The 22,630-nt window shown below is 38.1% G+C and overlaps 1 protein-coding gene across 1 annotated transcript in view; it reads left to right on the top strand.

Moving 5' to 3' along the window:
- syne1a (spectrin repeat containing, nuclear envelope 1a) overlaps positions 1-22,630 on the top strand; it is a 202,090-nt gene that overhangs the window by 20,020 nt on the left and 159,440 nt on the right. Inside the window, exons 9-30 of the mRNA XM_067416809.1 lie at positions 1,230-1,339; positions 3,564-3,602; positions 4,661-4,768; positions 8,456-8,593; positions 8,761-8,925; positions 9,159-9,271; positions 10,028-10,196; positions 10,282-10,378; positions 12,755-12,951; positions 13,043-13,207; positions 14,207-14,353; positions 15,677-15,811; positions 16,137-16,286; positions 16,366-16,524; positions 18,291-18,455; positions 18,544-18,678; positions 18,763-18,921; positions 19,010-19,218; positions 20,883-20,955; positions 21,089-21,253; positions 21,500-21,643; positions 21,865-21,960. Coding sequence (XP_067272910.1) covers positions 1,230-1,339; positions 3,564-3,602; positions 4,661-4,768; positions 8,456-8,593; positions 8,761-8,925; positions 9,159-9,271; positions 10,028-10,196; positions 10,282-10,378; positions 12,755-12,951; positions 13,043-13,207; positions 14,207-14,353; positions 15,677-15,811; positions 16,137-16,286; positions 16,366-16,524; positions 18,291-18,455; positions 18,544-18,678; positions 18,763-18,921; positions 19,010-19,218; positions 20,883-20,955; positions 21,089-21,253; positions 21,500-21,643; positions 21,865-21,960 — 3,038 coding nt within the window. The remainder of the gene's footprint in view (positions 1-1,229; positions 1,340-3,563; positions 3,603-4,660; positions 4,769-8,455; positions 8,594-8,760; positions 8,926-9,158; positions 9,272-10,027; positions 10,197-10,281; positions 10,379-12,754; positions 12,952-13,042; positions 13,208-14,206; positions 14,354-15,676; positions 15,812-16,136; positions 16,287-16,365; positions 16,525-18,290; positions 18,456-18,543; positions 18,679-18,762; positions 18,922-19,009; positions 19,219-20,882; positions 20,956-21,088; positions 21,254-21,499; positions 21,644-21,864; positions 21,961-22,630) is intronic.

The raw sequence follows: 22,630 nt of genomic DNA, 5'->3' as shown, positions 1-22,630 counted from the left end.
TGCGAGTTTGCAGATTTTGGACACTTGATCAGTATCCAATCCAACTTATGACAAGAGATTTGATGCAGAGTTAGTTTTTGATAAAAACCCTTATTAGTTGGTGGTATATATATATATATATATATAGGATACAAATGTTTTTGGACAGTGTACATTCAAATTGTGTTGCAGGAGGATCTAAGCGCCAAAATGCTTAAATTCTAATTAGCAGCACGCCACTCACACAGGATAAGATTGATGAATTTTTAATGGAGGGGTTAAGCCTTAGACCTCCTAGACGCCATCTGAGCTTTCTCGTGCTTTCTAACACGAGTCTGACAAATCAAGTTTGACATTTAAACGATTAGTGACCCATTAGCCATGGTGAAGCTGACTGAACAAATGGTAAACGGTGAGTCAATGGACACCGTCAACATGGATCTTTTGTAAAGGGAACCATCAGTGAAGCCTCTGCCAGTCAATGTCGACTTTATATACTTGTTTTTTTTTTAGATATTGCACCTTGAATAAGGTTGTTAAGATTTAAGCTCCACGGTTTCCACAAAAATATTAAGCAGCGCAACTGTTTTCAACATTGATAATAATAAGATATGTTTCTTGAGCAAATCAGCATATTAGAATGATTTATGAAGTTTGAAAATGTAGCTTTGCCATCTCCGGTATAAATTACATTTTAAAATAGAAAAGTGTATGGAAAATATTAATAGATACAGTATATACAGACAAAAACCCTCCAGAAAATTAGATATTCAAAGACTGATTCATACGGTGTCTGGAAGAGTATTTAAAACAAAGAATCGTTATAAGAAATGTTTCTTGTTCTTGACAAACCAGTGTACTAGCATTGCATATAAAAAGTTGCAATTACTGGTGGAGATGATTCTCAAAATACCCAAAAGAACATATTGAGCAGATAATCTTTGAAATTTTACTCTGTAATTTCGTGGTGTGTTAAGCTAAATGATAATGCATGGATGCACAATAACAGAAGACAGGAGGTAAAGCTAAAAGTAAATGACTGTGACTGAAAAAAATCAATTAAATCAAATTTGCCACAGAACAATGAACCACAATGAGTGTGTGAACAAAGGAAGATGGCAAACCTTCTTTCTGCAAAGAAAGGGAGCATTTGAATAGAGCTAGTTATTATGGGCCTCATCCGAACACAGGGTTTAACTGCAGAATAACTTGTAAAATGGCTGTAAATGTAAATCTGTAATGTGATTTAGATGTGGATGTGGAGAAGCCAGATGAGAAGTCCATCATGACGTATGTGGCACAGTTCCTGAAGCATCACCCAGATCGCCAAGTGATAGAGATTGGGCGGCAGCAAGAAGAGGTACAGTAGTATAATATTTATCATCTAACAACCAAAGTTCAGCTATCCATTCACTGTCTCATGGTCAGATATCTATGCTCTTTATTATTTTTCTTAAATTATCAGTTGTGGTCAGAATTATTGGCATCCCTGGTAAATAGGCAAGGCAAGTTTATTTATATAGCACATTTCATACACAATGGCAATTCAAAGTGCTTTACATAGAAAGGAATTAAAATAGGGATAAAACTGCATAAGAAAAAGAATACAATGTAAAGAGAATTAAAAATAATAAAATGATGATAACCAAAGAAAAGAACAGGTAAACTAAAACAGTTATAAAAAGAATTTAAAAAATGATGCATAGATAAAGTGCAATCAGTCGGACGTACAGTGGCTTAGAGCTCATTCAGTAAATGCACAGCTGAACAGATGTGTTTTGAGTCTGGATTTGAATGTGGCTACTGTTGGAGCAAATCTGATCTGTTCAGGAAGCTGGTTCCAATAGGCTGGCATAATAGCTAAAGGCAGACTCTCCTTGCTTTGAGTGAACTCTTGGTATTTCTAACTGACTTGATCCTGCTGATCTGAGTGATCTGTTGGGTTTGTATTTAATCAGCATATCTGCGATGTATTGAGGTCCTAGGTCATTGAGAGATTTATAAACAAATAGTAGTACTTTAAAATCGATCCTAGATGTAACTGGAAGCCAGTGTAAAGACCTGAGGACTGGTGTGATAGGGTCATATTTTCTGGTTCTGCTCAGAATCCTGGCAGCAGCGTTCTGTATGAGCTGCAGCTGTCTAATGGTCTTTTTGGGAAGGCCGGTGAGAAGGCCAATAAAATCAAAGCCGTCTGTGAAAATAAATGTGCATTGTTTATCATTTTGATCTTTCATTAAAAAAAATACACACAAATGTAATTAAGTAAAATAATTAAAAGTGTGCGAAAAACGTATTATAAAATAAATGTTTTACTTCAGAGCATGTGGGCCACAATTATTTTTATGCGTAAAAAATATCTTAAGTTTATTCCCATTCATATTTATCTCTGACTAGGGGCATGAAATTGTCCAGCCGTGACCTTCTCATATATAAATATGAGAAAACACAAAAGGCCTATTTCCCTTAATCATCATCACAATGAGTAAAACCACAGAATATAGTTCATATAGTTCAGAATATAGTTTGTGCAGCAAAAGATTGTTGAGCTTCACAAAATAGAAAGTGTCTGTAAGAAAAAAGCTAAAGCATTGAAAATCCCCATTTCCAGCATCAGGGCAATAATTGAGAAGTTCAATCAACTAAAGATGTTCTGAATCTGCCTGGAAGAGGACGAGTGTCTATATCGTCCTAACGCACGAGAGGAGGAGAGTTTGAGTGAACAAAGACTCTCCGAGATCACAGCTGGAGAAGTGCAGAGATTAGTTGAGTCTCGGGCTCAGAAAGAATAAAAAATCTATTAAACAATGCCAACATCACCACATGTTGTTTGGGAGGGTTTGAAGAAAAATCCTCCTCGCTCATCCAGAAACAAACTCCAGCATATTCAGTTCAGACACGACTGGAGCTTCAGACAGACCTGGTTCTGTGATGGCTTTGGTGCAAACAGGGATCAAAAGTCCCCCATGGCCACGGTTAAACACACCGCTGGATCTTTAATGTTGTGGGTCTGTTTTTTTGCTGGAGGTCCTGGACATCTTGTTCAGATTCATGGTATCATGGATTCTAGCAAATACCAACAGATAAAACAATCTAAACCTGACGCTTCTGCTAGAAATCTGATAATGGGCCGTGGTTGGATCTTCCATCAGGACAATGATCCAAAACAAACATCAGAATCAACACAAAAATGTGTGACTGAGCACAAAATGAAGCTTCTGCCATGGCCGTCCCAGTTCCTGAGCTGAACCCAATAGAAAATGAGTGATGAGCTGAAGAGAAGAGCTGGAATCTGAAGGATCTGGAGATCATTTATCTTGAGATTTCCCCCCACTTTTAGTTGTTTTACTTCAATGAAAGGTTAGAGTTTTGAGCAGTTTTTGAATGAAAGATCAAAAGGATAAATAATACAGATATATTTTTACAGCTGCCTTTGATCATATTTACCAAGAGTGCCAATTATTCTGACCAAACTGTATCAAAAGTCTTATTTGGGAAGGCATGTCTCTCTACTCACCATTTTCTCTCTCTCTATTTATCCACTAACGTCCTGTTGTTTACATGCATTCCTTTTTTGTCTCAAGTTTTATCTTGCTCCTCGAGCCATTGAGGAAATGTTAGAGGTACGTTTGCTCATATCAAACACATTATGCCTGCTTTGACTGCTCCGCCACTATTTCCACCTGCTGCTGCTGCTGTTCTGCCATGTAGTTTGAGATCCTTTTTGCCTTCCTTTTCATCATGAGCGGTGCAATACTGTGTAGATCAGGTTTAATAATCCAGGGCATTGTACGGCTTTAATATGTCCCATATAATTTTACTCCCTTCACTATTACATTTGCATTACAACTGGAACTTTGGCTGGCATTAACATGACAATACCAACCTTTGGCTTTATTTTTTTATTTTTTTATTTTTTGCGTTGATACCGATAGCCTGATGATTAGTCTTTAAAGTATAATAATGGTTCATAATCAAGTTGAAGTGAATGAATCCTGTCACCATCTGGTCCTTTTGTAGAAACCATTAGTTCCCTCATGTTTCTGAGTCACTGTAATTTGAACCATTTTTGTTCCTTTGTTATACATTTAAACTAAGACATTTTTAGGTTTTAATTTTCCAGGGCATTGCGTGCCTGTGACAGTATTGGTTTGTGGGAGGTGGGGAGGAGATCATGCGGCAGACGCTGGCAAGGTCATGATATAATCATTTTGATGACCCAAAGGCATTGCCTCGTAGAGGATGCCAAAATGTGAGATGAGCGCCGGAAGAATAGGCTTAATTTCATTAGAATTAGCTGAACACTGCTCTCACTTTCTCACTCTTGTTCCTAATTCGTAATAGGGAGGGTAAATGTGTGTAAAATGATTAGTATCTCCCCCGCAGAGCTGATTTCTTGCTCCCCCGTGGAGAGGTTTGGGGCAGATCTGCACAATGTAAGAGAAGAACTCTGCAAACAGCAGGAACACAAAGGCTGTGTTGGATTTATAAACGTGGCATTAGTGATGCATGTTTGAACAGCAAAATTGTGTTGAGTCGGGGGTTTAAACTGCATTAAATTACTTTAGGTAGAGAAATGATGAGCATAGAGCTCCCCAAGGGCCTTAAATCTTTGCAAATGTTTGCCTTTTGTCTTGTTTCTACAATCCTAACTAACTCGGCGCTCTTTTTTTCCTCTCAGAGGGAGCAACGTAAGACACTGAGGGAGCTGAAAGCGTGGGCAGATCAGTTGGAGAGAGACTGTGCTCAAGCCCAGAGGGACGGAGGAAGTCTTGGTGTGCAGTACCAGGTGAGCTCAGGGTCTCACTCACAACATAAGGTATCAAAATTGGATACCTGAGTAAAACTTTAGGAATCTAAAGCCACGTTTCCACCCCAGAAACTAGAGACTTTGGGGTGGTACTCTGTGTGTTTGGACCATAGACTGAAAAAAAAGATGGATGACGCCCCTTCACTATCTTCTATTGTAGAAAAGTAAAGCCGACCAATAACTGAATATGGTGTTGTCATCTTGCGCAGATTTGAGACCCAGTCTGCGCAGTAGTGAGCAGGAAGTAGAGCCGCGATATCAAAACCCCGTCCACACTCTCGCAGTGTTACTGCAGTTTACTGCAGAACAATTCATTAAGTCGGTGTGAAATATTCAATTATGGAAATGTAGAAATTAAAGATAAAACTCAAATCTCCTCCCAAAAATCCCCAAAAAGTCCATTGGTGCCTCAGTGACAACTTCACTCAGAGAAGCTGTCAATCATGACGTCACACCCCTGTTTTTATAGCATCAAATAACATACTAAAGCAAAACTTATTTTAAAGTACGAACACTTGAACTTAAATCAGTATGATAAAAACAGCATCAAATGACAAACATCTTTGGGAAAAATTTTTTTGAAGTGTAATTTGATTGATTAGTTTGTCTCGTGTCCATTAAAATACATGGAGGGGCGGTTTATGACCCATACTGGGGCCGGCCTCCTTGGGGCCATCGAGACGCTTTGGCTTCACTTTTCAGGACGTGTTTCAGGACGTTCATACTTGTTTTCGACTGCAGGCGCTAAATGAAGTTTCGGGTAAAGATTTCCCCCTCAGAAAGTTCAGGAACTTTTGGGGGTGGGACTTGGGTGCTGAACATGCAGATTGGTTGAGTTCACTCAGCATTTTTTTTCAACCACCATTTTTAAAAGTCTGTTGTGGTGCGTGCAGTAAGAGTTATTTGCTTATTCGAATTAACAATGGAGATTAAAAAATACGACAGATCGACCAACAACGAGGTTCAGGCTTTATTAAGCTTATATGAGGAGGACGAATTCCAGCGGGAATTGGAATGTTGCGCACAGGCCTACGTCACCAGGCTAATTTGCATAATCTTCAAGGTAATTTAGACCATGATATAAACGATGGGAGAAATGTCTGAGAGAAAAAAGTTCCTGGGACTAATTTTTTCAGGTAATTTCAGAGGAAACGCGGCTCTATATAGTGTGAAGTAATATCGGTTTTTAAATGGCCACTGTTGATGCTAATGTCCAGAAAGCAGTGCGGCTGCTGGTTGAAGTAAAACTGATATACAGTGGGGTCCCAAAGTCTCAACTGCTAGTGAAAATGCTACTATTTTTTGTATTTTTGTAACTTAATAGAACTGTTTTCATTCATAAATAATGAAATCAACAGCTGAAAACTAAATAACATCAAATCCAGAATTCTTACAGAGCTCCAGACAGTGACTAAAATGGTCACAAATGACTTTTATGAAATGAGTCAGATTCATTCAGTCAGTGATTAATGCTTTTGAACAGCCATCATAATAAAGCCAATAGCTTCCTTTTTTTCTCTCTCTCTGGATGTTTTTTTGTCTAGCATATTTGGTACATGCTTGAAAAAAACCTGGTAGCCGTTTTTTTAAAAGATACGAGTACTTGAGCAATCGAGATCCACAGCTTTATGTGACTGTTGATGCTTTAAATTTATCATATTTTTTTATAAATCCTATAGAAACAACAGGGAACGAAATTCATAATTTGTATTTTTTGTACAACAATGAAATTCATTCATTGTATTATTTATAAGTAATACATTTATTAATTTCTGTTGTATTAATTTGCCCTAAAATATATGTACTTTTATTTGTATGCCTAAAATGGCGAAAAACGTGAAACGTTTTTTCACTCTTCACACATAAATGCATATTTTAAATTCAAAACCACGTTATTTGAAAAAAAAAAGCATCACTGGATGTTACTGTCAGTCACAAAACAGTTCACATGTATTAAAGGGTTAGTTCACCCAAAAATGAAATTGATGTCATTAATGACTCACCCTAATGTCGTTCCACACCCGTAAGACCTCCGTTCATCTTCACACACAGTTTAAGATATTTTATGTTTTAGTCCCAGAGCATATGCAGTCTATGCACACTATACTGTCCATGTCCAGAAAGCTAATAAAAACATCATCAAAGTAGTCCATATGAGACATCAGTGGGTTAATTAGAGTCTCTTGAAGCATCGAAAATACATTTTGGTCCAAAAATATCAAAAACTACGATTTTATTCAGCATTGTCTTCTCCATGTGTCTCCAAAAAGAATCAAACGGTCAATGAATCAGTGAATCAATCAAAGATTCGGGTCGCCAATGTCACATAATTTCAGCAGTTTGGTAGTTTGCCGCTTCAGAACTGCTGAAATCACGTGACATTGGCGACCCGAATCTTTGATCGATTCACTGATTCATTAACCGTTTGATTCTTTTTGGAGACACATGGAGGAGAAGACAATGCTGAATAAAATCGTAGTTTTTGATATTTTTGGACCAAAATGTATTTTCGATGCTTCAAGAGACTCTAATCAACCCACTGATGTCTCATATGGGCTACTTTGATGATGTTTTTATTCCCTTTCTGGACATGGACAGTATAGTGTGCATAGACTGCATATGCTCTGGGACTAAAACATAAAATATCTTAAACTGTGTTCTGAAGATGAACGGAGGTCTTACGGATGAGGAACGACATTAGGGTGAGTCATTAATGACATCAATTTCATTTTTGGGTGAACTAACCCTTTAAATGTTTCGCTTACCTCACTTTCTTTCAACATTAAATTTGCGCTCTGCTTATGTGACTGGTAAACTCCGCCTACTTTGATCTGATTGGCCATCTCAATTATTTTGACATTGACCAGCGCTGTTAGACCGCTGGGCAGACCAGTCTAAAAATTTTACTTTTAAACCTCTTTTTCATCCTTACAACAACATACAGAGCGCTGCGTAATGAAGTGCAGTACAAGAATTTTAAAAAATTGGCCATTTCTAATTATTGGAGGAGGCTTGTCCCCCTCAGTGTCTATGGTGGTTACGGTCTGTGTGACACTGAAGACTGGAGTAATGATGCTGAAAATTCAGCTTTAAAATCACAGGAATAAATGACATTTTAAAATATATTCCAATAGAAAGCAGTTATTTTAAATTCTAATAATATTTCACAATATTACTGCAGTGTTTTCGATCAATCATTATTCTGTGTAAGAAAAATGGTGAAAAATATAGTAGATCCCAGACAAAACACCCACGTACGCATACAGACCACGCTAATATACATTAGAGCTGAGAGCTCTCGTCGCTTTCATAATCACGGCACTACACACACCAGTGAAGCGACGTCTGTGGCGCCCACGGACATGCTCCATATTCAGAGTCAGAGCGGACCGCACGGGTAGAGAGAAAGTGGAAAATTGGAGCCCATTATTGCATGAATACATGCATGTGCAATTTGGCTGTTTAAATTCTTTCTCCGCTTTTGGCATGTGTCTCTTTCTCTCTTTCTCTTGCTTTGTCATTTTTTTGGACAGGTTGTGTTATCTCGCTGTCTCTCTCCTATTAGCATTACATTGGGCGTCATTTGAATATTCAGAATTTTAATCATTTAATTTCCTGTAGTTCTCTCGTTCATTCATTCCCTCACTCGTTCTCTCTTTCCCTCAGACCTTCAAGCGTTATCGTGTACAGTTTGAGGTGCAGAGAAGACAAGTGGAGACGTGTGTTCAGTCCAGTCAGAAGGACGGGAAGCTGACTGCAGATCAGGCTCTGGTCAAACAGGCCTGGGAGAGACTGTCTGCAAGGGTCAGATACACCAAAGATTTTCATTACAATACATAATCCATACCCTAACTCTAGTCCATTTGAGGACATTCACAGTAGATATATTATATGATATGATATAATATATACTAATGATATACTGTAGTAGGAAGTATGCAAATTCACGCAGCTCTTTTTCTTGCCTGCAGCTTTTGGATTGGCATCTACAGCTGGATAGTGGTTTGCCACATCCTCTGGGTGAAGTTGGTGTTTATTTACATCAGGCAGAGAAGATCCTACGAGAGGAGCTGGTCCCTCAGCAAACCCACGACGACACTGCAAAAGCCATTCACAAAAAGAGGCTACACGACCGGGTAAAACGGCATGAGAAATCTACGTTGGCTGTTTACTGCCAAATCAAATTTTGTTTCAATATTGTCCTGTTTAGCACTGTGAAGCTGCTTTGAAACAATCGTCATTGTAAAAGCGCTTTATAAATAAAGTTGATTGATTGATTGATTGAATGGGTGAATGAGAATCTAATAATGAGTAACAGCCGAAATCTTGACTTTCTCTGGATCTTACGTGTTCCTGTTCGGGTTTGCAGGAGATCTTCAGGCTTCTTGAAAGACACAAGCAGACCTTGCAGTTAATCCACAGAGACAGATGTGTTAATGACGTCCCCATTCCCATGGAACAACTGCAAGACATGGCAGAGAGGTAAAATCATGACAGATGACCTCGAAGATTAACGAAGAGATGCAATTTATAATTTATAATTCAATTAACATTTCAATTTGCAATGGCTATAAATAAAACTTTTTATATTATTATAAATTATATTATATTAAAATAGTTTTCATTAAAAAAGTTGAAATAAAATGATAAAGAAATATTACATGAACATTTTTTACTTAGAAATGTTATTAGAAATTTTGCTCTGGCGACTAACTGGTACTGATATGACTAAAATTGAATTAACAAAAATAATAAAAATGACAAAATGCGTAAGAAAATTACTAAAGCTAAAACCGACAATATAAAAATTAAAGCTGATTCAAAATATTAATAAATACTATAATAGTATATTAATATTACTAAAATAACACTATACTATTAGAGGGAAACAATATATGCACAAAGAATATGCAGCTAATCATAAAATCTTATGGTCATAAGATATCAATATTAATTAAGATAAAAGAAATAAAGCTTAGCTATATTATATTATATTATATTATATTATATTATATTATATTATATTATATTATATTATATTATATTATATTATATTATATTATATTATATTATATGATATTATATTATATTATATTATATTATATTAATTATATTATATTATTTTAATTATATTATATTATATTATATTATATTATATTATATTATATTATATTATATTATATTATATTATATTATATTATATTATATTATAACCTGTTTTTATTGAACTGCTTTCAGATTAAACTACATATCTACCTCTTCACACATTCACTTGAGCAAACTGGAATTCTGGGAAACGAAATATGGTATGCTGGCGTTTTTGACACTCGCTGAGTCCAAGCTGAAGTCCTGGATCATTAAATACGGCCAACTGGAGTCAATGGAGCTTCTGCTACAAAGCTATGGTGTATGTTTACAAACCATTTGTTGAAACCATGGTCATGCATAGTCATGTGATCTTTCCTTGTGTTGATTCTCTGCATCTCCACCAGGCGTTTGTGGAGGGACAGCAGTTCTTTGAGAAGTATGAATCCATCCACCAGGCTCTGATACAAGCCTCCGAGCTCTACATTAAAGCAGACAGCTCAGGTATACTTCATGTTCTCAGTAATGTGGTGTTTTATGCCTAAATGATAGTTTGATAAGTTTCTAGCAGTGGTTTTCATCTTTGTGTTTCACTGTACGATTTTGAGATTTTTGATCCCGGGCCCTATAAATTCTTTGCGGCCTTGAGTGAATCAAATCATATCATGGCCGGGCAGATAAAGGCAGTTTTTTTCAAAGCAAATCCTTCAGATTTCAGCATGTTGGTGTCCAGAGGGCAGACTGATAGCAGCTCACCTTGTTTCACCCTCAGTGAGTTTAATCCTCGTGGACTCAGAAGTCAATCAGTCTGTGCCTGTAGCATCTTCCTGCTGTGTCTGTCTCTCTCTGTGTTTCATTCTTGCTTTTTTCCGTTTGGTTTCTCTTTCTGCGCTCATTCCTCTCTCCTCGGGCCACTGGTAAATGAGGTTTTCCCAGGCACAGAGCTCAAAAGGGAATTCCAGTCCATTAGTGCAGATACTGTATTCTAATTGGGTTTCTCTGGGCAATAGACTGCCAACATGTTGCTCTGCCCATGCCTCAGGCAACCTCAGCACAGGGGGTGGTCTTTGTGATATATATCTGAAGTGTGATTGGAAGATCACAAAGTAGGTCTTCCAGAAGCCAATCACGTTATCATGGTGGTTTATTGCAGCGCTACTCAACTGGTAGGTTACAACTCAAAAATGGGTCACTGGTATTTTCTGAAAGTGTTGTTGAGATATAGTTATATTATATTATATTATATTATATTATATTATATTATATTATATTATATTATATTATATTATATTATATTATATTTGTGTGTGTGTGTGTGTGTGTGTGTGTGTGTGTGTGTGTGTGTGTGTGTGTTATTGTTAACTGAAACTATTAAAACATTTTTTTTAAATAATCTTGTAGTACTAAAACTGAAATAAATCATTTGAAGCTAGGCAGAATTGTAATGACAAAACATAAGAAAATGGCTAAAACAACATTACATTTAAATTAAGACTGAAAATATAAAAATGAAAGCTGATTCAAAATATTATTAAATACTATAATAGTATTGTAATAATACTAAAATAACACTGTGTTATAGAAGGGGGAAAAGAATAATAAATGCACAAATAATATTCAGCTAACCATAAAATCGTATGGTTATGATATAAGAGCAATATTATTAAAAAAGTGAAATAAATACGTTTAGCAACTTTTACTAGGGAAGGATCATTTTTGATGTCAAGGATTTATTATTATTTATTTTGGTAACACTTTATTTTACAGTGTCTTTGTTATGTTACATGTACTTATCATAGTAATAACAGTAAATGATGCATAATTACATGCAACTAACCCTCAACCAAACCCTATAGTAAGTACATGTTGTTAATCAATATTACTCAGTACTTATATATTTACACTGTAACATTAACACCTCAAAAAAGTAAAGTGTAACCTTTATTCATTAGTATTATTGTACTAATACTAAAAAACTAAACAAATCATTTTATTTATAAAGCACTGAAAATCTCAGTGCTACAAAGGGAGGGAATAAAATAAAATAGAGCAATTAAGAATTAAGTTTATGGGGTACTTCAGCGCTGGGAAGATGAATCTGTATTTAAACTGGGTCATCAATGTAGTAGAAAAGTGAAAATATTTTTGAATTTGGTGCCTTCTAGACTGAGAAAAGACAGAAAATGTATTTTTGTCTCATGGGGATGAAAGACTACAATTCCCAGAATGCTTCACTGCCCTGTGAGGCACACTCCCAAAGCCACCTACTGGATTACTGTGACTGAGTTGGAGAACAGACACTACAATTAAAAACTGATCGTGTCTGTTCAATATAATGAGTGAGTTGCTGCGCGAGTCTCACAGCACTGAGCACTAACTGCAGGAGTGAGATAAATGAGCTGATGAGCTCTCGTGATGAGAGCGGAGGTAATCGCGACTACACTCGCGGCATAGGAATTAATTTGAGAAGTTAAAAGACTTCCATTGCTCACCATAGCGCCGTTTAAATGAGTGCCTGTAGCTGCGAGCTGAGCTCTGAGTGTGATCTCCATCCCCCATGCGCGGGTTCAAAACATGCGGAAATGGCTCCCTCTGCTGGCTGTAGTTTTTAGCCTTTGGCCAAACATTCCTCCTATAATGCAAATATCGTCAATTTGCGTAATAGGAGTAATTTTTCCAGAAATAAAATGCATAAATCTCTTGTCTCAGGGGATATGAGGGGGGAAAGCACAATCATTTGAATATACTCCAGGGTTTCTACTGATACAAAGCCATATGCTAATCGCTGAAGTAACCCTTTAAAATCAACACAATACTAGTATCAGTGTTAGATGTATTAGTACGCTCATGAATCTGTTTGTTGATGTTTTGACGTTTCAGCTGAGGGAGGAGTGAAGCTGTTGCTGCGAGAGGTGTGTGATCAGTGGAGGAGTCTGTCGGTGGAGGTGCGGAGTGTGAGGTCCATGCTGGAGGAGGTGCAGTGTAACTGGCTGAGGTACAACAGCTGCGTGGCCTCACTGCAGGCCTGGCTGGAGGACGCTCTGGGGGCTCTCAGACAACCTGAGAACACCAAACGGGTGAGACCACCACACACACATTGCCATGTCTCTAACAGTAACTAGTAGGGTTATGTTTATAATACATTCTTATTCTCTGTTGTTTTTCCAGGAGTTTTTTCGTAACCTTCCGCACTGGATGGAGCAGCACGCTGCTATGAACGACGCCGGGAACTTTCTGATTGAGACCTGTGATGAAACAGTGACACGTGATGTAAAGCATCAGCTTCTGCTCCTCAATGGAAGATGGAGGGAGCTGTTTCTGAAGGTCAAACAGGTAAGCAAACTCTCACATCTTAAGGGATAGTTCACCCAAAAATGAAATGTATGTCATTAATGGCTTACCCTAATGTCGTTACACACCCGTAAGACTTCTGTTCATCTTCACACACAGTTTAAGATATTTTAGATTTAGTCCGAGAGCTTTCTGTTCCTCCTTTGAAAATGTATGTACAGTATACCATCCCTTTCCAGAAAGACCAGAAAGATGATAAAAATATCATCAAAGTAGTCCACATCTGTGGGTTAGGTAGAATCTCTTGAAGCATCAAAAATACATTTTGGTCACAAAATAACAAAAACTACGACTTTATTCAGCATTGTCTTTTCCAGGTTTGTTTTCAATCCTCAAACAAAGATTCGAAGGGTTATGAAACAGCGTATCGATTCAGAATTCAGATCTTGAATCAGTACGCTGATTCATAGCCGTTCTAATCTTTGTTTGAGGATTGAAAACAAACCCGGAAGAGAAGACAATTGTGAATAAAATCGTAGTTTTTCGTCCCAAAATATTAATGACAAAAATGAAATTCTTTCACTAATTACTCACCCTCATGTTGTTCCAAATGACATTTGACATGACATGACGTGAGGGGGAGTAATTAGTGACAGAATTTCATTTTTGGCTGGTCAGTTTAAAGGGGTAGTTCACCCAAAAATATAAATTCTTGTCCTGTCCAAATACCCACACTTTCTATCTTCGCACTTGACCACTTGTGTACTTACATGACATATATACTGTATTTGGCCCAAGTGTTCAAGTAGGCGTGAAGACTGCAAATGTGTATACAACTTTTGGTAACACTTTACTTAAAGCCATTATGTATACTTTCGAGTACACACTCTCAAGTGGCCAAGACCTCAAGTGTGGGTATTTGGACAGTTTCTCTCATGAAACAAGTTTAGCATAATGTCACAATTTTGTGTTTCATGGAAGAAAGAAAGTCATGGGGAGTTCATTCCTTTAATAATAAAGTCTGTTTTTCTCTTTTTACAGTACGCTCGTCTTCCTGAGACTCATGTAAGGACGCACCAGGATGTCAGCGCAGACATACAACAGTTTCTGGACACTTCCATTACCAAACTTACCTCACCACTTCAGGTGTCTTTGTTGGATGTCAAAGTTTTTATGCAGGATGTTGAGGTAAAAAGGGTTAAACATTTGCTGTATTTGGAGTGTGTTCGTTAAAGTGCCCCAATTATGCTATTTTAAAGGCTCCTACAACAGTTTTACATGCATCAAAGGTCAAAAAACATTTTAATTTTCTCATTATATGCATTGCACATCACCTCATTGTTCAATGATTCTCAAACGACTCTATGAATGAATCAGTCTCTCTAAATCCCGCCTTTCTGTGAGATACTCTACTCTGATTGGCCAGACGGCCCAGTCTGTTGTGATTGGTCTGTCGTGTACAGCTCGTGTTTCGTAAGCTAAACGTCCATCACCATAACTGAACTTCAGCTCCAGAGGCTTCCTAAAGCTCAGGGATTGGACACACTGTAAAGGATGACGTCGATTTGACCACATCAATCCGAGCGCGAGTCCGATGATGAAACATTGAAGAACTAGTTATTCAACCTGAACCTCCATCACAAGGACGACTTGAGCAGGAGTTTCTCAGTGATTCACTACTCATTTTGAGGTTCATTATGGGATGTTGAGCTGTAATTCCTCACCATCAGCATTAACAAGTGTCTGTCCATCAACAAACCCATGTGTGTATTTCTCATTTATTGGTGCACATGCGGGAACTGATTCAATAACAGCGCATACGTGAGCCCAGCACTGACGTCAATGACTGATGGAAAACAAATCTCACTCCATCCTTTCTCTTTCCTCACAGTAGTAATAACGACAGACGATCTGCTTTAATAGACTCAGTTTGAGGTAATAGTGGCCCACAGCTGATGAGCAGAAGTATTTCAGTAAGACAGTAATAACGCGAGTTAGCCGGAAACTTACACAATATAAAACACAAAACTACGCATTTTGAACACCCGGTAGAAAATATACACATCAATAATTATTCATATTTACAGGTTGTGATTCTGAGGAGCTGGTCCAGATAAACTGGTACTGATCCGTCTCTCAAGAACAAGAGTTTAGTGAGATTTGAGGAGCAGTCGTCAGTAAAATTATGTTTGAGAGTCAAGTTGTTCACGGGTGGACGGCGAACAACAAAGTCGGACATTATGCAGATGCCTTATCTAGTGATGTAGAGCCGTAACGCAGCGAGATTCAAAATACAAACGACTCATTTATGCGGTTCAGAGTCGATTCTGTCTTTTTGGAGATGATAACTTTATTTATTGTGCACTTTTGACATTACAACTTTACAGAACATTTACATTCACAAACAGTGATATTACACACTGCAAGAAAGGGAAGATAAGAAAAAACATAATAGGGGCACTTTTTTCCCCCTGTATGCCTTCTGATATATTTCACACACACATATTGCAGGACATCAAGCACAGGCTGCCTGCTGTGGAAGCACAATATAAGGTGGCTGTCCAGCTTCTGGCCAAAGACTCTGTTCATGGTGGTGGAACTAAAGCACTTTCTACTTTAACAACAACTGAAGCACAGCTCCACCAGGTTTGTATTATATCATTCATTATATAATTTCTATCTGAAAAATAAAACATAAATGGTAACCACAGGCTTTCTTACTGCAAAGGCATTATTAAACATGACAAGTAACATGACAAGTATTTGGAGCTTGACAGCCTCTGATCGCCATTCACTTACATTGTAAAATAACTGTTTCTGTGTTCTTTGCAAATAAAAAAAGACCAGATAAGTTTGGAATGATATTGATATATGTGTGTGTGTGTGTGTGTGTGTGTGTGTGTGTGTGTGTGTGTGTGTGTGTGTGTGTTTAATTGTTAAACACAAAACAAATTTAATTGTATCCTTACAGCTGAAAGAAAAGTGTCCTTTAATTTTGAGGGAGTGCCAGGCTCTATTTCCTTTATTAGAGGAGCTAGAGAGACAAATCTCAGCTTTTTACCAGACAGCGGAGCACGCTGGACACATCATCACCCAACAGCACAACCAGGAAATGTGTCAGGTCAGGACAGACCGCTGGGAGAAAAAGATTATCAGACCGTGAAGAATACAGTAATGATGTGCGAATGTTTCTTCTGCAGGAGCTACAGACTCAGCAGCAGACCTGTAAGCGTTGTGTTTGTGCTATGGAGCGCAGTTACCTGTCTCTACAGAGGGCGCTGTGCAGCGCCAAATCCCTACACCATTTTGACATGTCTCTTCTGCAGAACAGAGTGACGGAGATTCAGACCACAGCGCAGGTCAGACTAGATCACAGCTCTGCAAAAAAACATTCATAAACTGCCATTCAAATGTTTTTAATTTAAAGGGTTTGTTTACCCAATATTCAAATTCTGTCATTAATTCCTCACCCTCATGTCTTTCCAAACCTGTAAGTCGTTTGTTCATCTTCAGAACACAATTTAAGATATTTTTGATGAAATCCGAGAGCTTTCTGACCCCTCCGTAAACAGCTATTTAATTACCACTTTCAAGGCCCAGAAAGGTAGTAAAGACATCGTTAAAATAGTCCATGTGACTCCAGTGGTTCAACCTTAATGCTATGAAGCGACGTGAATACTGTTTTCTTTTAAAGGAAATTAAGATTTTATTCAGAAAGTTGTTTAAAAGTGACAATGGTTTAGACCAGGGATGGGCAACTTCGGTCCTGGAGGGCCACTGTCCTGCAGAGTTTAGCTCCAACCCTAATCAAAAAACTCACCCACTTGTAGATTTCTAGAAATCCTAAAAGATTGATTAGCTGGATCAGATGTGTTTGATTAGAGTTGGAGCTAAACTCTGCAGGACAGGGGCCCTCCAGGACTGAAGTTGCCCATCCCTGGTATAGACACATCTTCTGATGCTACTTGGACACGTAATCAGTGATAAATCCTGGGTGTTTCGGGTCTTTAATCATCATAAACCCTCTCCCGGGCAACCCAGACAGGGGTGGTTGCACTAAACCACAGATCCCCCATTGGATCCACGGCCATCGTAAGGCCTTTTCAGCGGCCACCAGTATGTTCGTGATGGCTCGTCTGCGCTGCAGTCCTTTAACACCAAGGAGTTTAAGAGTTTGATGCAGTGATTTGCCATCCAAGCCCTGACTCTCCCAGGCTCAGGCTCTGTGATGAGGTCTGCATATTTATCCTTCTTGTGCTCAATGGCTTCCTCATTCCTGTCCCAGGGGACAGTCAGCTCTAGCAAGACCACTTGGTGTGTCGACTCCGATGTTAATGCCTTCTCTGAGCGGAGTGGAGTGGTAGCAATGTTTTCTGGGAATTTGAGCTGCCTTAGATTGACATGGAGCTGTCAGTCCCGTGCCATGGCTGAGCTAGACTGATGAGATGCCTTCTCCCCAGCCCTGATGAAGGGCATGTACTGCTTGGTGTTGTGCTGATACTTGCTATCTTGAATAGCTGTGTTGATCGTATCGCCCAAAGACCTTAAAGACTGGCCATGGAGCCAGTGATATTGTCCTTCCCCCAGTGCCTTCAAACAGCAAGGTGTCCCTCCTCAGTTGCCATTCCCCAGCTATTAGGTAAATGCATAAGTGTGCATAAGGTATAAAAAACATGATACAATCTTACAGACCCTTTTCAACAGACACTTGACTGGTATTATGTATTTTTTTCTGAAATAATCTAACAAATAACGCCTGCTTTGACACCTGCAAATTGCACTTTTTACATTTTTTTTCATCAGATAATTTATCCAAAATAAGAAAAAAGAAAAATCGTTATTAGTTGTAATTCACAAACTGAATTCTTTAAAGAATCTTCCCATAATTTCCCCCCCTTACGACAACACAAATGAACCCTGACTTTAAAATATAAGCATCATAAAAGTAGTCCAGTAGTCCTGTGCTGTAATTCAAGTCTTCTGAAACAATACAAAATTCAAGTCAGTTGAAAATCTTCACCTCTTCTCTAACTCTTGCTTTTGTTCCACAAAGGAAAAAACAGCTATTCCATAAAGAGCTATGGTTTGTATTTGTCCATCAGTAACTGTGTTGTGCTGTGATCAGGCTTTGATGCAGGAGGCTGTGGAGTGGAGGCAGGTGGCAGAGACTAACGCCAACCTCATGCAGAGGTTTGAGGAGTCTCGTGCCGACCTGGAGAAGGCGCTGCGTGTGGGCCAGGCCTGTCTAAAGGAAAGGGGAGACCCAGATGAGCTGTTCCGCAAACATAATGTACGTCAGTGATGTCTTAATCGGGGAACCCTTCAAACGGTCTTATCTTGTCCTGTTCTTCTAATTAAGCGTGTAATTATTTGCTCAGGAGTTCTTTGGCCGACTCGACCAGCACATTTTAAGTGCTTATTTAAAGGCGTGTGATGACCTCACAGATATCATCTCAGAGGAAGATCAACAGAGTCTGCGAGAGACGGTCAGAAGACTGCACAAGCAATGGAAGGTCAGTTGGAAGTTCAAAAATGGATAACATTTTGACAAGTTACCCCTAAAGGATTCATCACGATACATTTTTTCTTCCTCTCAGGAAATTCAAGCCGAGGCTCCATCCCATCTGCTCAGGCTCCGGGTGGAAACGCAGAGGCGTTTGGTGATGACCACGCTACAGGAGTGTAGGATGGAGCTGAAAAGGGAGGACAAAGCCCTGCTCACAGCCGGCAGTGAAAGAATGATCAAAGAACACAGGGTGAGATAGAGCAGATAAAGAAAGGTCATGCAGGTGACATTTCATAACCTGAGAGTTATTTATTTCATTCATTTTTGTATCTTTACAGGCCTTTTTCAGACAGAAAAACCCACTTTCTGCGTGTGAGAAGAGACTAAAGACGATGGAGCATCTCTGTCCGGATCTTCCAGAAAATGACATAGGCTATCAAACACTGGAGGAAACCAGAGACCATCTTTCAGAGGTCAGGGGTTTAATAGAGCGAACGCACTTGAGACTGCAACAGCACCCGGATAAATGGAGAGAGTGGCATGCCAGGTGAGATATAAATACTGAGACGCATTACAGGACAAATTCTGTGCATGCTGTGATTTTCAACAGATTTCTCCCTAAACTCTGAACTCTGAAATCCGGTGAGGCTTGTTGATCGGACAAGTCTTTCTGAAAAGGCTACAAGTTAGTTAAGCAAAGCTACCGGCAGTTAAGAAGCCCGGTAGGGACACAGCACATCAACATCCAAAACACACCGTGTGGAAAAGCAGTACACTTTAGCATCATTTTGAAAAGAGAACTTATCACATAAATAATATACTTTAAAACCTTTAAAATTTAAATGCAAACGGAATGCAAAGTTTTGTGAAACTTTAAAGGCATTTAAATTAAAATGTATTATAATTAGAATTGATATGAAATATATTTGACCCTTTTTGACCTATTTAAGTAGGACTTAAGCATATTTTATTTGTAATATTTATTTCATAATTACTTATAATGTCAAAATATTGTTCAATGTATATCCGAATGTACTAATAAGCAATTATTGTAAAATAAATATATTTTTAAAAAATACTGTAATTTCTATTGAAACATTTATTTAAATGTTTGTCATTACACTTTTGTAATAATGAAGTTGCAATTAAGTGCATTTAAAATATATTAATTAAAAAATATATATTTAAAAAAAATTGAATAACACTACATTTAAAATTATAGTAAAGTATATTACATGTACTCAACACATTAAAATAAGTGTACTTATTTAAACCACGACAAACGATTATTAAAACAATGATTTAAAATTGACTTAAAAATGAAATGTTTAATTTTGACATTAGTACAAACTGTTTTAAGAAACGTAGGGCCAGATTTCTGCACGTAATCTACACACAACACCCAAATTAAAGAACACAGATGCAGCCGGATCATTTCCATAATGACCAACGCAATCTACCAAGAGCAGCGCAAATTAGCTTCTGGTTAAGACATGAAGAAGCATTCACTGAAGCTCCAGAAGGAAACACGACGCATTAAGAGTCAGGGATGAAAACTTATTAATTTTGAAGATCTAAGTAAATTGTCTTCTGTTGCTTCTGAAGGGCAGTACTAAATTAAAAAAATATATATTTAATCAAATTAAGAAAAATTTGGACATCTTCATACAGTTCTAAAGTTTCCACCCCGTTTCTTAATGCGTTACTTTTCCTTCTGGCGCATCAGTGAATGTTTTAACCTTTTTTAATAGTGTGTTTGAGTCCCTCAATCGTCCTCAGATCTCAATCTCGTCCTCAGATCGCTTTCTAATCACTGCTGGAAAGGTTCAAATTTGCAGAAGATGCTGGAAAACTGAAGAATTTAATGATTTTTCTGAAGAACGTTGGACGACACACACACACAGCCGTGGATAATCAGGGAACAACACACAAGATTAAGAATCAAGGGTTCATAAACTTTTAAACGGGGACATTTTTAATTAATTCAGCTTTTGTTTTGTCTTGTGGACTGCATGTGAACATCTTTTTTGTAAAATATCTTATTTAGGACAATACTAAATAAAAAAATAACATGCATTTTGAATGATCTCTCTTATTTTGTTAAAATGATTCATATTTTCACAGATTCTGCAAGGGCTCACATACTTTGTCTGGCAACTGTATGCTTTTTTCTTTTGATTGATAGTTTTTGTTTTTGGTGATGTGTGCCAGGTTCAGTGAGCTGTCTGGATGGCTTCTCTCCCAGCAGACAACGCAAAGTGGTGCTGAAATCTCCCCTGTCCAGGTGAGCTCACCTCAAGTCTATGTGACTTATGCTAATCTGCATACTGTATATTACAGTCTGTGTGTGTGTGTGTATGTGCAGACCACTGTCTGTTATGTGCTTTGGGCTGACCTCTCTCTCCTTCCCTCTGCAGATGCGGCATCGGGCGGTGAAGGCTCAGGGCGAGACTCTTGACTGGCTCAAAGCTCGTCTCGCTGTGCTGGAGGAGATAAGTCCTGAGAGTGAGCTTCACACACAGAGAGCTGCTCTTGATAAACTCTCACAACAGTTTTCTGCACTGCTGCTGTCTCTGTCCGAGGTGAAGAGTGTTCCTCACGTCCGCTGGTTTCAATGCAAGGCCTACTGTTGGCAAATGTCATGTGCCATGTTCACTTTGGAAAGAAAATATATGCAAAAGAAAATGTTAATATGTGGCTTAGTCTCCATGTGCATATTTGCATATCGTCTGCAAGAGCATTTTATTGTGCAGATATCTGTGGTGTTACTGTTTGACATATTACCTGATGATATTTTGCATGGTAAAACGCTTTTACTGTTTTCTCAGGATTTTCCTGTTGCAGTGGCCAGTGAAGGGAACATAAAGACTGGAGAGGAGGTGAAGGAGGAGGTTTTTCAGTCACAGGAGCACAGAAAGATACTGAATGCAGAGAATATAACCGAAGCCAAACAGCTGCTCCTCATTCACCAGGTTGGGACTGTAGAATTCATTTTGATGACACATATAATGCAATAGACATGATGAATCATATTGATTTTATTTGCTAATCCGATTTCTGTGAATAAGTGATTCTTTCTCGTGCGTAATATTTCACGGGGCGAATCTCAGGATAATTTATTTCATTTTTCATTATTTCATTTACTTCCCTTTACTCTCTTGTCTGTCACGCTTTAATCATGGTGTGTACGCAGCAAAATCTGAAGGCACAGGATGCAAAAGAGGGGGATCTGGGATCTCAAGGTAATTTCTGTGAAGAAGACTGGCCAGCTCAGGAGAAACACCTGCAGGTAACACTTTCATTACAATGATATTTACACATATGCAAAATTATAATTCAGTTTATTCCCCTTAAAGTGTCCAGCTAACGACATATTACAATTATGACTGGATAAGTGTTATATAGATCATGAAAAGAGGAAACTGACGCTTGAAACAGACAGTGAGGAGATTTAGATGCTCCATACGGTGTGGAAATGAACGGGTCTTTATCATCGTTGAAGTGAACGAAAATACGATCACAAATGGACAAACAAGTGAACATGACACACGAGCATAATCAAGCAAAAGCCAGCATATATTAGTTCTAAGCTAATGTCCGTTATGTGTGTTGTGTGTTTTGAATAATGTTGTGCACTGAGCCTCTCTTCTCACCATCATTAGACACGCCCCTTACCTGCTGATTAGCTACAAGTTTGTTATTGGACTCGGCCCAAGTCTGTTTTGTAAAACAGTTTTGAAATAACACTTAACCCACCATTAAACCTCATAAATGACTGATTGCAATAAATCATTTTCAGACTCGACTGATCGAGTCATGGTTTGAATCATTTCAAACCATGAAAACACCAAAGACGCTTTAATATAGTGTGTGTTTAATTAGACAGACGAGCAACTGTTTGGATCATTTATCAACAGAAAACTGATCATTGTTTTCCAGCTTATCACTTTAATCTTTTG

Source organism: Pseudorasbora parva, chromosome 15 (genome assembly GCF_024679245.1).
Source record: "Pseudorasbora parva isolate DD20220531a chromosome 15, ASM2467924v1, whole genome shotgun sequence".
In the NCBI taxonomy this organism is placed as follows: domain Eukaryota; kingdom Metazoa; phylum Chordata; class Actinopteri; order Cypriniformes; family Gobionidae; genus Pseudorasbora; species Pseudorasbora parva.
Note: the sequence above shows the minus strand (reverse complement) of the source record. Positions and strands in the feature narration are given on the sequence as shown.